Source organism: Lagopus leucura, unplaced genomic scaffold (assembly GCF_019238085.1).
Source record: "Lagopus leucura isolate 7727_CA_CO unplaced genomic scaffold, USGS_WTPT01 145-16_obj-0_obj, whole genome shotgun sequence".
In the NCBI taxonomy this organism is placed as follows: Eukaryota; Metazoa; Chordata; class Aves; order Galliformes; family Phasianidae; genus Lagopus; species Lagopus leucura.
Genome location: NW_024966568.1, coordinates 80,498 through 95,346, shown reverse-complemented (window position 1 = coordinate 95,346; position 14,849 = coordinate 80,498). Strand labels below are relative to the sequence as shown.

The following is a 14,849-nucleotide window of genomic DNA, read 5'->3' as shown; positions in this document are numbered from 1 at the left end:
GGGTGCGGGGGGGGTGGGGAGAGGGAAAACGGCGCTGCCGCGGTGCATTGTGGGAGTTGTAGTGCGGAATGGAGGTACCGCTCCCGTCAGGCTGCGCGCCGCGCCTGCGCAGTGAGGGCGGGCGGCGCGGCATGGCGGCGTAGTGGGGCAGCATGGCGCTGCTGAGGCTGCGGGCGGCGCTGCTGGGCCCGGCCCGGCTGAGGAGCGGCGGTGAGAGGCCGGGAATGGGGCTGGGGGAGAGGAGCGGGGCGGGTGGGTGCAGCCGAGGCAGATCGGGATTTGAGGATGCTGGTGGTGCTGCTTAGGGCCGGGTCGGGGCCTAGGCTGGTGGTACAGAGGGAGCCCCGCTGAGGGGGTCCGGCTGTGGTGTGGGGGTGATGGGAGCCTCCTCTCAACGTCCTGTTCTGTTGCAGGGATCCCATGGAGCGTCCTCAGGTGTTACACCTCGGCCAGCGCCAAGGAAAAGGCGAGGAGAAACGCCATCTGTGAGAGGACGGAGCTGCTGGAAGGTGAGCAGGGTTTCCTAGAAGAGCTGCAGGGCTCTCCTTCATTCGGTGTCCTGGGATTGGGGAGGGTTGGAAATGCTCGTGACCTGCTGAAGGATGTGAGGCAGAGTTGTTGGCCTCCCTGAGCAAGGCCTGTCCTGTCCCAAGGCCTTCAGAGAGCATTGAGCTGCCGTGCAAATGCAGGTGGTCTTAAGGGGTTGTAGAAAAGTGGTTCCCATGCCCTAGGAGGGCCCTGCAGACTGCCCCAGAGTGAGTTCTGGCTCGATGAAGGTATGAGCTGGTGGTTTTTCCCTTGCAGTGACATTATTCAGTTCCCCTGGATGCTGGAGCAAACCACAGTTGATAGGTGGTTCCCAGAAAAGTGTGGTCAGAGCAGCTGGTTGCTGGGTGCTGCTGGGGTGGGTGGGTTGGTTAAGCAGGGAGAAAGTCTTTATTTGACCTTCTTCATCACCTCATTCCTGAGCACGTTTCTGCCAGAAGTGAGGTGCTGGGTAGGACCCAGACTTTTGCTGCGTCTCACATCTCTTCATCTCTGTCCTGGCTGTGTTTCCTGGCAGTGCTGAAAGCTCGAGTGAAGCAACTCCAAACCAGTAACATCCCAGAGGTGACAATCAACAAAGTGGAACTGGCACCGCTGCAGAGCAACAGGCAGCAGGACCTGCTGCAGAAAGCAGTGGATGCAAACGCAGCAGTGGAGCACGTGGTCCCCAGGCAGTCCAGCAGCTGGACAGAAAAGCTGAAGAAGGAAATGTACATCCGGCAGCTGAAGGTGGAGAAGAAGCTGTCTATTGCAGCCTCCCAGATGACTCTAGAGGGCCAGCCCAAGGTCAAAACAAAAGTCAAGGTGAAGACAAAGGTGAAAGCAAAGGCAAAGACGAAGATCAAAGCCAAGAACAGCCAGAAGAGTCCAAAGGCTACAGCGAGTACTTCTAGAAACCAGAGTGATGCTGGTCCCAGCAGTGCCAACACCTGCCATAAGCCCAGGGTGGAAGAAATGAAGCAAGATGTGAAAGCACAGAAGCTTCAACGTGTGCATGAGGATAGGAGCAGCCAGCGCAAGATCATGCAGCAGACCATCCAGTCTAATCTGGAGTGCCTCGTGTACTTACAGCAGCCAGAGGAGGCTGAGAAGTTCCTCCTGCTGTATCACAGCAACCCCATGAAAAGGAAGCTTTTGAATGTTGATGCATACAATGTGGTGATGCGTGGCTGGGCAAGAAAGGTATGGAGCTTTGGGGGCCTTCTGCTGCCCTTGTCTCGGTTGATCTTGGCCCTTTGGTGCCAGGCTTTCTGAGAGGCAAGGCTTGGAGGTGTGCTGGCTGAGGTGGAAGAGCCCCACGCTTGTAGAATCAGTAGTTGCAGTATGATTTCTCTGTTTGTCATATTTACCTTCAGCAGTTCTTGCTGAGATGGACAGAGCTGGGCTGAGGCCACTGATCCCTGTGAGCTGGCTTTGAGGAGAGGAAAGGGGTGGGATAATATGGATGTGACTCAACCAGAGAAGGAGCAGAGGGGTGTGAAGCTGTGATTTGGTGCTGCTGGTGTCTGTTTCCACATCCTCCATCCCTTCTCATCCCCAGGGCTGCTTGCACCGTGTCATCCATCTGCTATCCATGCTGGAGTCCATCAGCCTGCGGCCCAACCTGGACTCCTACGCAATACTGCTGGAGTGCATGACACAGAGCCAGTCATCCACCAAAGCCATCTGGAGGTAATGCACTTCTCTTCCCCCAGGCAGCCTCGTGCTCCGGGCAACATCTCTGCAGCTCCACTGTGCCACGAGGGCACGAACTGGGGACAGGAGGCACTGGCTCAGGGTAGGGAAAGCCTGCCTTGCTGTGTGCATGTCTGGGTGCTGTGGCATGGTTCTCATGGCCAGATTAAGGGGTTGGTTAGGGCTCTTTGAAATGTTTTCACCACCCCAGCTTAAGAGTTTGTCCAAGATCTTGTGGAGAAGGGAGATGTAGATGAAAACAGCTTGAATTCTGGACAAAGCTGTACCTGCTGCCAATGGGCTGCCAGCAGCCCCTCTCTAATCGGGTGCCCCTTGGTCCCGCACCCATTCTGGTGAGAATGTTTGTCCTGTTTGGCTCTCCATCAATATCCAATAGGGTTAATTCCTCCATCCAGTCTGGTGGAGTCAGCATTTCCTGGCAGGATGAGCCAGACAGCAGATTTTTGTAGGCTCCCATTTCACTGTGTGACCAGGAGATTCAGATGGGTTTCATGGACCCGAACTGAAAGGCTGAAGGTAGCCAGTGAAATCCCAGCCTCTGAGTGAATGACTTTCAGGTCAGCTGATCTAGAAAAGACTTGCATTGCTTTTCCTGCTTAGGTGTGTGAGCGTTGCATAAATACAGCAGTAAACGTGTAGGATTGTCAGGAGGCAAATATTTATAGCACATCTGCAGAGATTTGCCAGCTCCAAGCCTCATCAGAGTGTGTGCATTTTCACACAACTCCTTCTGTTTGCTGGTGCTGTGTCTGTGAATCCTCACATGTGCTCTCCCAATTTGAAGTCAGGATGGGCCAGTCTGCCCATGGCAGCAGTTGTTCACTGCCCCTTTGTCCAGGCTATGACCATTACCTTGCATTCCCTTGTGCTGGACCAGGCTAGTGGGGATAGGAGGAGCATTTAAGGACAGAGGAGGCAACAAGGCAGCATCTTTTTTTTTTTCCCCCCTCACAAAGGCAGTAGAGATCAGCCTTCCCATCCATGTGTGAAGGTGAAAGCTGCCTGTTCAGCAGCACTGTGGGCTGGAGGAGGTGGATGACTGACAGCTGTAACCTGAGGCTGGTGACCTTGTCAAGGACAGGCTGTACTCTGGAGGCAGCTCCCACCCCAGCAGCTCCTGCAGCCTGGAGATCTGTTTGCTGGTGTCTGGCTGCATGTGGCAGGCAGGGAGAGCTGGTGTGCTGCAGGTTTCCCATTGCTGCAGCACTCTCCCTCCTATCTGGTTCTGGGCAGGCATCAGCACAATGAGGTTCAAGTTGCTACAAGACTTGTCCTGTGCTGTGTCTCACGTGGGCCCAAGTGACTTTGTTTAGGGCAAAAGTGAGGTAGGAACAGCCTGATACAGACAAGGCCCTTGGATCCTGAGGAGGGAGCATCAACATGCTTTCTCCACGCTTAGTCTTCTGTTTGTAAACTGCTTCTTGCCTCATTGTATGCTGGTTCCTGTCCATGTGCACACAATCCTGTCTCATCTGCCTCTCCTCAGGTGTGTGCAACACCTGAAGAAAGATGGCTTCCACGTGGATGAGCTCTTCCAAAAATGCCTTTTTGAGGGAGATGAAAAGGAGAAGGTGCTGAAGGCCATCAGGATTATCCAGCCTGACTACCAGCTGCCTCCTCCACCCAAACCTGAGATCTGCAAGGCTGCTCTGCTCAAGAACTTCTACTCTGAGGTAAGCCACTGAACTCACAGATATTTCTGCTGTGTGGGGAGTTGTTGCAGCTGGCCAGATATAGTCACAGATGTCTTAAGGATGCATTCAGGTCCAGCACAGGACTGTAATAGCTTCCTTTCCTCTGGCTTTTGGTACTTACTGCCTCACTCTTCTTGCAGAAGAAGGTGGTGTCGTATCCCAAGCTGGATTTCTCTGTGCAGGAGCTGCGGGAGCGCTTCCAGCAGCAGCTGGAGATGGAGCTGAACAGCACCATAACCATCGAGTCAGTGGAGTCAACCAAACCTCTGACTCCACAAGCCATCAAAGCAGTAAATATCAGGGTGTCTGAAGAGGTGGAGGGCACTTCAGTCCACAGGGTTTCTGTGGGGAAGACCTGCAGGGTTATAGCCTTAAAGTGGGAGGGTTTCCTGGTGATGCACTCTCCCCACAGTGTGGCTGTTTTGCTTCCATTTCTTGTGTAGCGCCAGCAGTTGGCCAGCTTTCGTTCTCAGTGGCGTGATGCCATCCTCCAGGCCCTGCAGAAGTCAAAGCACAACATGTCCCAGGTCAAGACAACATCAGGGCACAGCGTTCTCTACCCCTACCTGTGTCTGCTGCCTGATGAGGAGTATGTGGACATCATGATGCAGGTAAGACCCTGCCCCGACCCCAGTGAGATTTAGGAATGGGGCCTCCTGGGCAACCTTAGGGCCACCACAGTGCAGAAACAGAGCATGAATCTCAAGGTTTACCCAAGTTTTTAGGTACAGGCCCTGTCTGCACCCTGTGCTGAGCAGACAGAGAAGCTCTCCTCTGTTCTGGCCACGTTTCCTTCCTCACCTGCTCAGCATCATGGGAATCAGCATCTTTCTGTGTTCCCCAACAGGAACTTTAACTCCTGCTTTGTCTTTCTGCTCCGTTTTTCTCTTCCTCTTTCCTTAAGTCCCTCTTTGCCTTCCCCTTTCTCAGACTCTCAACAGCCTTTCTCCACAAGGAGAATCCCTGGCTGTCTTAGCCAGGGAGCTGGGCTCTAAAGTCTACAACAGATACCTCACCCAGAGGAAGCTGCACAGTGGCCAGCTCGAGAAGGTGCAGGAGATCTATGAGAACTACATTCACCTGCTGGCAAAGGATACCCAGGTAGGCTCTCCTTGGAGAGGGGTTCTCTTGGAGCCCGTGGGTTTCAGAGTGGAGGTGGGGTTGGATGGTTTGTGCATCCTCACATGCTCAAAGTCCAGATTCTGATGCTGCAGAGGCCATATAAGAACTATCAGGCAGGGATGCATGGAGGCAAGAGGGTCCTTCTCAGGTACAGAGATCAACCTGACCTGATTTTTTCCTCTCCCAGCCTAGTGAGTTCTTGCCACGTGAGTACTGGGAGAAGCTGGTGGCAGAAGCAGGCTATGGGCCTTCCCTGAACTTAAAGGACTGCAGCTGGCCATATGTGCTCCTGATGCGCCTGGGAATGTACTTGCTGGAGGTCCTGGTGCACGCTGTCAAGGTGCCCAGGAACACCCTTAACCCTCGCCTGCCATCCAAGCTTATCCCTGTCCTCTACCACATCTACTCCTTCCGCAGCAGCTGGCAGGTAAGTCTCATCCCTGGGGACTTTGGGACATTGCAGATCACCTCTTCATGCTAACAGAGTCCTTGCAGGACCCTTTTCCCTTCTCTGTGCCTTTCTATCTCAGAGATCTTAAGGAACACCTGGTTCTGTGCAAACAGGGTGATTAGTGTGATTGTTACACAGTTAGGGACTTGACCATGTGTTCTTCCAGGCTTCCCCCCAACTCTTCTACTGCTGACCTTCACTTCTCTGATTCTCCCCTCCAGGTTGGGCTGATAAAGCCCCATCCCATTTTCTCCCAGATTGTGTCGGATGCTGCAGAGGCCGTGCTGACCTTTAACTCCTCTGCCATACCCATGCTGTGCCCTCCTGTCCCCTGGACCTCCCCACACTTTGGTGCCTTTGTCCTGAGTGACACCAAACTGATGCGTTACGTGGATGGGGCCATCCAGCACCAGCAGCTCCTGGATCAGTGTCCCCAGGCGAACCTCCACCCTGTGCTGGATGCCTTGAACCAGCTGGGCAACTGTGCATGGAAGATTAACCAGCCAGTGTTGGATATCATCATCTCCATCTTCAATGACAAAGGCAACGAGAAGCTGGACATCCCACCACCTGTCTCCGAGGCCCCCAAACCTCCTGTCTTTCCCAACAATTCTTCTGCCTTGCACAAGTCCCAGAAGCATGAGTTGTTGCTGTGCAAGAAGAAGGCAGCTGAGATGCACAGTTTGCGCATGGATGCGCTTTATAAGCTCTCCATTGCCAACTATGTCAGGGACAAGGTGTTTTGGTTTCCTCACAACATGGATTTCCGTGGCAGGACTTACCCTTGCCCACCTTATTTCAATCACTTGGGTAACGACGTCACTCGTGCCATCCTGCTCTTTGCAGAGGGAAGGCCTCTGGGCCCAAAGGGCCTCGACTGGCTGAAGATCCACCTCATTAACCTCACAGGGCTGAAGAAGAAGAATGCCTTGCAGGAGCGGTTGGATTATGCCAATGAAATCATGGAGGAGATCCTGGACTCTGCTGACCACCCGCTCACGGTGTGTGGGTCTCAGAGGGAGATGCTTGAGCTGCAGCCAACCCTGAGCAGATTGGGAGTCTCCCAGCTGAGCTGATTAATGAAAAAGCAGGGAGGTTCAACCCTGTTTGAGCTCAAGTAGGAGTTGTTCCAAACAGCTGAGAGGCATCAACGTTTTCTTTAATTTCAAAGGAGGCTTTAAGCGTTCCTCTTCTTTAGCATAGCTTCCAGGGAGTAAAATATAATGGAAATCTGATTAGCTTTGAATAAGCAACATCCTGAAAGATAGTGCTTTAAGGGGAAAAAGCAAAGCAGAAGCGTTGCAGAGTTTCCTGATGACCAAATTTCTGTCTGAAAACGCAGTGCAGTGTTGGGGAGGTGGAGGCATGGTGAGAGGAGGTGCCTTGCCCAATGTTCCTAAGAGCCCAGGAGCTCACCTGCTGCCTCCTCCTGCTACTGTGTGCTTTGCTGTTCCCAGGGCAGGAAGTGGTGGATGAACACTGACGAACCCTGGCAAGTCTTGGCATGCTGCATGGAAATTGCCAAAGCCTCGAGGTCACCAAATCCAGCAGCCTTCATCTCTCATTTCCCAGTTCACCAGGTGGGTGCCTGGCAGATTTGCACAGCCTGGGTGGCTGAGCAAGGAGGAGAGTGGACAGGGCAGGGAGCTCAGGGCAGAGCAGAAGCATACAGCTGTATTATTTATTAGGCTTTCCTAAGAAGCACAGCCTACAGGTATTTTGGTTTGGAAACCCCAGTGACTGGCTGCTACATGCAGCCATGAATGAACCAGTGCAGTTCAGTGCTGCTTTGCTTGCCTTCAGCCAAACAGCCTGCAGAGTGGGAACCAGGCCAGTCCTCTCTTATCCAGCTGTGGGATGGGGACTGGGAGTCTTTTGGGATGTGGCTGGAGACAAGCTGCTCTGCAGGAGCAAAAGATGGGAGGTGTGGACCTCTGAGGATAAATATGGGAATGGGTAGCAGCCTCCTGCATCTGGTGCCCTGATAAATCCCCCTGCTACATGGGAGACAGAGATTAATTCTTCTTCTGGTGAGAGGGGTTTACATATTTATCTCGTTAGAAGATCTGATGGCCCTAACAAAGTGTGCAGGGGGAGAATGAGGATGTCTTCTGCCAGGAGCAGTGGTCTGTAATATATGTGAGACTGTCTCAGCTGAAGGGCTCTGATGATATTGTTATGACAACAGGAGATCAAGAGAGCAGCTGGGGGTGTGTGGAGGGTGCAGTTAATAGAATTCAAGCATTGACTTTTTCTGGAGGGCACAGGAGTCTGTTTCCACCTGAGTCATCAGTGCTTGGCTAATAGAGGCAGCTCTTCTGCAGCAGCAGGGCTGCCCAAGCACTGTCAGTTCTCCAGCTCGCTGCACTGCAGTGTGGGGAAGGAGGAGGAGGGATGAGAGCTGATCCTACCAGCAGCTTCAGGCTGCCTTTGCTCAGGCAGAGGCTGAGAACAGGGGATGCAGGGGCAGTCGTAAGCAGCAGCGTGGCTTCTGTGAGAAGTGTTTCTGCTGGTGCTGCCTGGGGGCAGCAGGACATTCCTGTGCTGTCATTCAGGTCCTGTTTGTCTCATCCTGGCTGATCTTGGTCCCAGGTGGGCTATCAGGCCAGCTGCTTTGACAAATTGATCTGTGTGTCTGACTGCAGCTTTAGGAAGGTCTGGGTGGGAGCTGGATTTCTCTCCTGTCAAAAGGATGTAGAGGCAGCATGGCTGGAGCTTTGGAGTCAGCTGAAGGCTTGCAGAAGGTTCTTCAGCTTGTCTCTGCCTGACTCCAGTCCTGTTCCTGGGTTTTCCAAGGTCTGTTTTGACTGTCAGCTTGTGGGACCACTTTTAGCATCCCAGACACGTTTGGTTTTCTTCAAATTTTCTGTATTTTATTGTGTCCATGGTGCTTTCTCTTAGAAAATTTATGGGTGGGGAGGCAGAGTGTTGTGAGTTTCTGTGGTTTTTCTATAACTCCATAGACAACAGCAGATAACGGTGAGACCCAGACAGGAGCAAGATGGTTAGAAGTGAAATGGAAGCTGTTACAGACCTGGCCACTGCTTGGAGATCAGCTGCAAACCTGCCCAAAGAGCTGGGAAGAGAATGGCAGTAGCCCTTTTAGAGCCAGATGTCGTAGTTCCATGGTTTTCCATTTTCTTTTATCCCTGTGTTAATGCCTTGCTTCCACCCTGCTCTCTTCCCACACGCAGGATGGCTCTTGCAATGGTCTGCAGCACTACGCAGCGCTCGGCCGGGACCTTATAGGTGCAATCTCTGTCAATCTGATGCCTTGCAGTGTCCCTCAGGATGTCTACAGTGCGGTGGCCCAGCAGGTGAGGTGTGATGGGGAGATGGGAAAATGTCCTTTTGGACCCTGCTCATCGCATAGAATCCTGAGGGAAAGGTTTGTGATGAGACCAGCGTACAGAAAGCAGACAGAATGTGGGTTGACTGAAGGCAGGATCTCCCCATCCCCAAATGGGGATCGTTGTATCAGCTGGAATGGGATCTGGCTGGAGATCTGTCCTGAAAAATCCTGTGGGGTTTCTGCCCCTGTCAGTTCTGACCTGAATCGAGTGTAGAGTGTTCCTCATCTCTTGTTAGCAGCTGTCTGGCCTGCAGGTTGTATGGTTTTCTTCATTTGAGCTGGGTAGGAGGGAGCAGGGAGGGATTCAGCCCTTGGCACTGATGCCAAGATGTCAGTTTTCTTGGCAAGACGTGATGAGAAATGAGCTTGCTGGGAAGTGTGCTGAGCCCAGCCAGACTCAGCTGTCTCTCCCTTCTGGAAATCCACATGTTTCACAGGGCAGCAGCACACCAGTGGCCAAGAGGGGCACGCATGGGGTGAGTGATTTCTCTCAGGGTGGCAGAGGCAGGAGAACCTAAGTCCTGTGCTGCAGTGGCAGCACCGTTTCCTTGTGATGCCTGGCACCACCCAGCAGTGGAAGGCCCTGGTTCCTGTGAGATCCAGGTGCCTCTGTGTTCTTTCTGCAGGTGATCTGTTACTCAGGGCAGGTGAAGGTGGGACGTTGAGGATGTGATGGGAGTTCAGGCAAGGCAGCAAACAGCTTGGAGGGGAGAGGGGGGGTCTCACAAGGTCCTTCAGCAGGGGACTTGGGCCAGCACACTGCTGTGGCTCTGACTCCCACTCCCACTCTGTTCCAAAGGTGGAGGAGTTTCGGAAGAAGGATGCTGAGGAAGGGTTGAGAATTGCCCAGGTGCTGGAAGGGTTCATTGGCCGCAAGGTGGTGAAGCAGACGGTGATGACGGTGGTTTACGGCGTCACACGCTATGGGGGGAGGCTGCAGATGGAGAAACGTCTGAAGGAGATTGAGTTCCCTGAGGTAAGAGGCATGCCACAGCCTCCCAGCAGTGTTTTCCTCGACTCAGTCCCTGCTGGGAGGGGTACCTGGACTACCCAGAACTGTGGGATTCCCTCCTTCCTTGCCCTCTCCTTATTTTCCCAAATCTTAGCTGGCAAAGGATGTGCAGAACTGAACCTCCTATTCCTGCAGGAGGGGCTCTGGAGGAGAGCTGGCTGCCAGTGCTTATGGAAGTGGGCCCCTTGTCTCCAGCAGAGCTCTTGGAGACCTGCTACCATTTCTTGTTGCCACTGAGATAGGAGTTGCTCTCTTAGATTACCCTAACTCTCATTACTTCGCTTTGCATCTTTTGCTGCCCCTTTGCCTCCCCCTCACTCTGCCTCTGGTCTGTGCAGGAGTACCTATGGGAGGCATCTCACTACCTCGTAAGGCAGGTGTTTAATGGCATCAAGGAGATGTTCTCAGCGACTCGAGATATCCAGGTAAGGTGCCTCCTCTCTTTCCCCTTTCTTCTTCCCTTGTCCACCCATACAAAGACAAGAGAAGGAAGGAGCTCCATGGGGTCCTGACCCAAAGAGAATCCCAGAGGTGTGGGGTTGTGCCTAGTGATGGACCAGGCTCTCCCATAAGAGCTGCGCTCAGTCTGGCAGGAATTTGGACTTGTGCTGGGAGGGGATGAGGTCTGTCCAGCTGTGTATGTACTAACTTCAGCTACTTTCTTCCCTGCTTCCCTTTGCCCAAGAACTGGCTGACGGAGAGCGCCAAGCTCATTGCACAGTCAGGACGGACAGTGGAGTGGGTCACCCCGCTGGGTCTCCCCATCGTGCAGCCCTACTATCGGATCAAACCCACTGTGGTGAGTGCATGGTGGTGGGACGAAGGTATTCATCCACCCAGGCGTGAGGAGCAGGGCAAAGCGCAGCAGACCTCGAGGCAGTCAGCACAAGGCCAGCCAGTTTGCATCGCCTGCAGGTGAACTCGCAGAGAAGATAGGATTCGTGTGTGCAGGCACATCCTCCAGCCTCATCACAGAGACTGGAGAGTGTGGGCGTGCTGCTGAGGAATCTGCTGCTCCCATCCCACTCAGGCAGCTGGGGCACAGACCCATTCTCTGCATTGAGCAGCCCTCCTCGGGGCTCGCGTGATTCAGTCTCGCTGCTCTCGCCTCCCACACGCTGCTGCACTGACTCACGGCTCCCCATCCTGTCTCATCCCATCCTCACAGCCACTCTCCTGCAACCTCACGTTGGCCATGTAGGGATGGAGCGGGCAGGTGCCTCCCACCTCCAGGAAATCTCTTCTCAGCCCCTGCAGGAGTGAATCAGCATCTCCTTAGGAAGGGGTGAAGGATGCTTGCCAGCATCCTTTGGAGGGGAAGCAGGCAAAGTGCCACTGGGAAATGGCAGCTGCCACAGTGACTGGAATGCCTTGCCAACATCCCCATCTAGGAAAGATGTTTCCTGCAGAGCGTGGAATACCTTGTTGGCATGATCCCCTCCCAGAATTCAGCAGCAGTGCTGATCACCTTTCTCTCCCCCCACAGTTGACTTGCAGCATGCAGAACTTGAGTGTGAAAAACTCCAGCAACAGCAACCAGTAAGTATGAACCCGTGGTTTTCACTGAGCTTCTGCTGCCTCAGTCTGTGCTCTGGGGATAAAACCTTCCCATCAGTGGAACCTGCCAAATTGTTCCAAAGTTCCTGATATTCCTCTGAGCCATGGAAAGTCAGCTGGAGGAGCTGGGGCCCATCAGGGCTGCCCCATCACCCCAAATCTTGACTGGCTCTGCCCTGGCTCACATCCTGAGCCCTGAGAATGCCCCAGCTCCTCCCCTGTCCCATTCTGTGCTGCAGGAAGCCTGATACAGTGAAGCAGAAAAATGCCTTCCCACCCAACTTCATCCATTCCCTGGACTCAACCCACATGATGCTCACGGCTCTGCATTGCTTCAGGTAGGGAGCAGGGTTCTTGCCTGGGCTCTGCTGAGAGATCATCAGCAGGGCGTCACGGCAGAGAGCTGGAGCTCTCAGCACTACTTCATGACCCTTTCTGCTGCCTCTCAGGCAGGGTCTGACCTTTGTCTCAGTCCATGATTGCTACTGGACTCATGCACTCACTGTGGACATCATGAACAAGGTAAAAGTCTCCTCCCAAATCCTTCGTGAGCAGTGATCTTGCTGATCTGTCCTCTGGGCACTTGCCAGCCCTTCCCTCCCCCGAGCTTTGCTCCATAGTCTGTTTTATTTACCCAAGCATGGTGAACCTGGGATGCTTACTGGTGGTTGCAGATGATTTCCTGGTGCTGCAGCCCCCCCTCCTCACAGCCTTCAGCTGGGTGCAGGGCAGATTCAGCTCCAAACTGCATGAAGCAGAGTCAGTGCCTCTCTCTTGCCCTGGGCTCTTTGGAAGTGCTGCAGGGCTGTTGTGCAATGGACTGATAAATGGGGGTCAGCTTCTGCTTCCCACACAACTCCTTGCAGATTTGTCTGATAGTTTTCCCCCCCTTCTCACTGTTGCCCACTGCTTTCCCTCCTCTTACCTCTGACTTGGCTGAGAAGCACTGAGGGGAAAGAGGGGAAAATGCCTGTTAACCTGCAACTCACCATTGCTCCCTGGATCAGATCTGTCGGCAGCAGTTCGTGGCTCTGCACAGCCAGAAGATCCTGGAGGATCTATCCAAATTCATGCTGAAGAATTACTGCAGGTATTGCTTGCATCCAGCCCTCACTCTCCTACCCATGCTGATTCCCCACCCCAAGGTTGCTGTGCTGTCCCAGGTTATGTCATCTGCCTGGGGGTTGTTCTCAAGGGAAGCTCTGCTTCCTTCTGAACTGATACCTGAGTTGCCTTAAATCTCAGCATGGAACACAAGGTATATCTGCATCCTTTTGCTGCAGAACTGAAGTAGAAGTCAGTGCTTGTAACTTTCTGTGGGCCTGGGGTGGGCCATGATGTATGTGCCTTGGTTCCCACACTGAACAAGGCAATAAGGAGTGGTGATGATGAGCACTGCTTTGGGCCAAGTTTGCAAACCTCGTTTATCACCACCAGAACCAAATGAAAGCAAACATCCTCAGATCTGAAGTGCCTGTATTTGGGGCTGGGCTCCTGCTGCCGTGGGGTGTGCAGTGCTTTGGAAGAGCTGAATCCTGTTGTCAAGATACCATGCTGGGGAGTGGAGGAGGGAGAACCTTCTCCCAGCCCTCCCCTTGCTCACTGGCTTTCCATCTGGTTCACGCAGCCCTGACAGAGAGAGCAGAGCCCTTTGGCAGAAGAAGCTGATGGAGCAGCTGTCAAACGTTCCCAAAACAGGTAGGAGCACAGGATGGGAACTGCGAAGCTCAGAGGAAGTTTGGAAATGAGGGAGAGAGGTAGGGAATGGTCCCCAAAATCTCTGAGCTCATGTAGACAGCTCCTGAACTGTAACATCCCTGCAAATGGCCCCTGCCTTCCCCAGAGCTTTGCCCCTGAGATTTCCCCTAGATTGACCCAGCTCATGCTGTCCCCTGTCTTGCTGCTCTTTGCCCATCTGTTTCCAACCATGAAACATTTGCCTGGAGCTGGGACTGAGACTCTCAGTATCGTAATTAGCAGGATCTAGATGATATACATGCAATGGGATTAAGGCAGTTAGTTAGCTTGACTCCTCCTAATCTCTTGGCTATGCCTCTGCCAGACCATCTGGCTAACCTTTGTTCTGCCTTTGCAAAATAAAGCAGCCCAGCTAAGTGCTGGCCTTTGCCACTGAGCAGCTGTTGTGGTCTGTCCCAGAGGCAGTGGTGGTTTGTACTGGAGCCATGCCGTCTCCTCTTCCTTCCCTGTTGCTGTTATCTGTCTCACTGTTCCTACCACTGCCCCAGATATCCCAGATAAATCTGCATGGATATCAGTCCCTGAAAGACCTCTGAGATCCCTGCAGCAGAGCCTGAGCCCAAGTAGTTCTGTGCAGGAAGCAAAAGCTGGGCTTAAGCGAATTCTCTCCCACTTGCCCCCATCTCCATCAGGCTCTGCTCTGACTGTAGTCTGTCTTGCTTCTCACAGGGGAATTCAACCTGAACAAAGTAATAGACTCCACCTATTTCTTCAGCTGAGCCCCAGCAGCCAGTGGAGCCTTGGACCACCTCTGGACTTCAGCTGCCTAGAGGTGATGGTAGGCACTGGCCCACAAAGCTCTGCTGTCCTGCAGCTCATGGGGGTACAGCTGTCAGCCCAGCAAAACACACAGGAACAAAATGGAGATGCTGGGGGCAAAGTGGGACTGCTGGAGGAGTGCAGGAGCAGCTGTGGGGGGCTGCTGGAGTTAGGGGTGAGTCTGTGCTATTTGCTGCTACTGCCTGTGTCCCAGCTGAGGATCTGGAGAGGGCTGCAGTGTGGGATCAGGGATTAGGTGGGGTTGGCTTTCTGCAATCCTCACCCTGACGTAAGATGTCTGTGCTACTGCTGCCAGCTCCAGAGCTGGCTTGGCTGTCACCTGTGTCCCTTGCCAGGAATGTGTTCAAATTCTGCTTGCTGGGTCTCAGGCAGAGGAAGAAATCACTAGCTCAGGGGTGGAGATGTACAGTACTGTAAATAAAATGTTTTTCGAAATATGAGGTGGGAAGTTCATCCTTCTCAGCATCTTTGTCATGGGGTGCCTGGGCTCTTCCATCGTGGGACTGATATCTCCCCAGGCTGCCACTGTTTGCTGGCAGGTTGGGGTTCAGTTATTCACAGGGCCATCACAGCAGAATTGGAGGCAAAACTGTCCTGCTGTGTTTGTTGTCTACATGGAGGGGCTGGTTGCAACTGCTGGGCTCTTACATTTTTAGCCAGGAGCCTCCTGTGGCCACTTCTGCAGGGGTCTGTTTGTTTCCATCTCCTGCAGTAACTGATGCTTGGGGGCCCTGTGTACCCTGTGCCTCTCATTCCCCATTGCTGCACAGCTGGTGCTGGCAGGGAAGCAACTCTTAAAGGGCAGACTTCCCTCCTGCAGCCCGGGTTGTAGCCACTGGCAGAATTGGAGGGCTGGAGCTGCAGGGGAGAGGGATGGTAGCA

At 53.4% G+C, this 14,849-nt stretch overlaps 1 protein-coding gene across 1 annotated transcript; it reads left to right on the top strand.

Annotated features, from left to right (window-relative positions):
* Positions 1–129: 129 nt before the first annotated feature.
* On the top strand, positions 130–14,402 carry POLRMT (RNA polymerase mitochondrial). The gene is made up of 21 exons (XM_042893265.1): positions 130–210; positions 414–509; positions 1,064–1,728; positions 2,087–2,217; positions 3,728–3,914; positions 4,076–4,225; positions 4,379–4,546; positions 4,866–5,036; positions 5,245–5,484; positions 5,730–6,509; positions 6,966–7,088; positions 8,703–8,825; positions 9,660–9,836; positions 10,211–10,297; positions 10,558–10,671; positions 11,359–11,411; positions 11,669–11,767; positions 11,879–11,951; positions 12,437–12,519; positions 13,057–13,127; positions 13,857–14,402. Exons 1-21 carry the CDS (start codon positions 153–155, stop codon positions 13,904–13,906), a joined length of 3,699 nt encoding a protein of 1,232 aa, XP_042749199.1. The 5' UTR covers positions 130–152; the 3' UTR covers positions 13,907–14,402.
* The last annotated feature ends 447 nt before the right edge of the window (positions 14,403–14,849 follow it).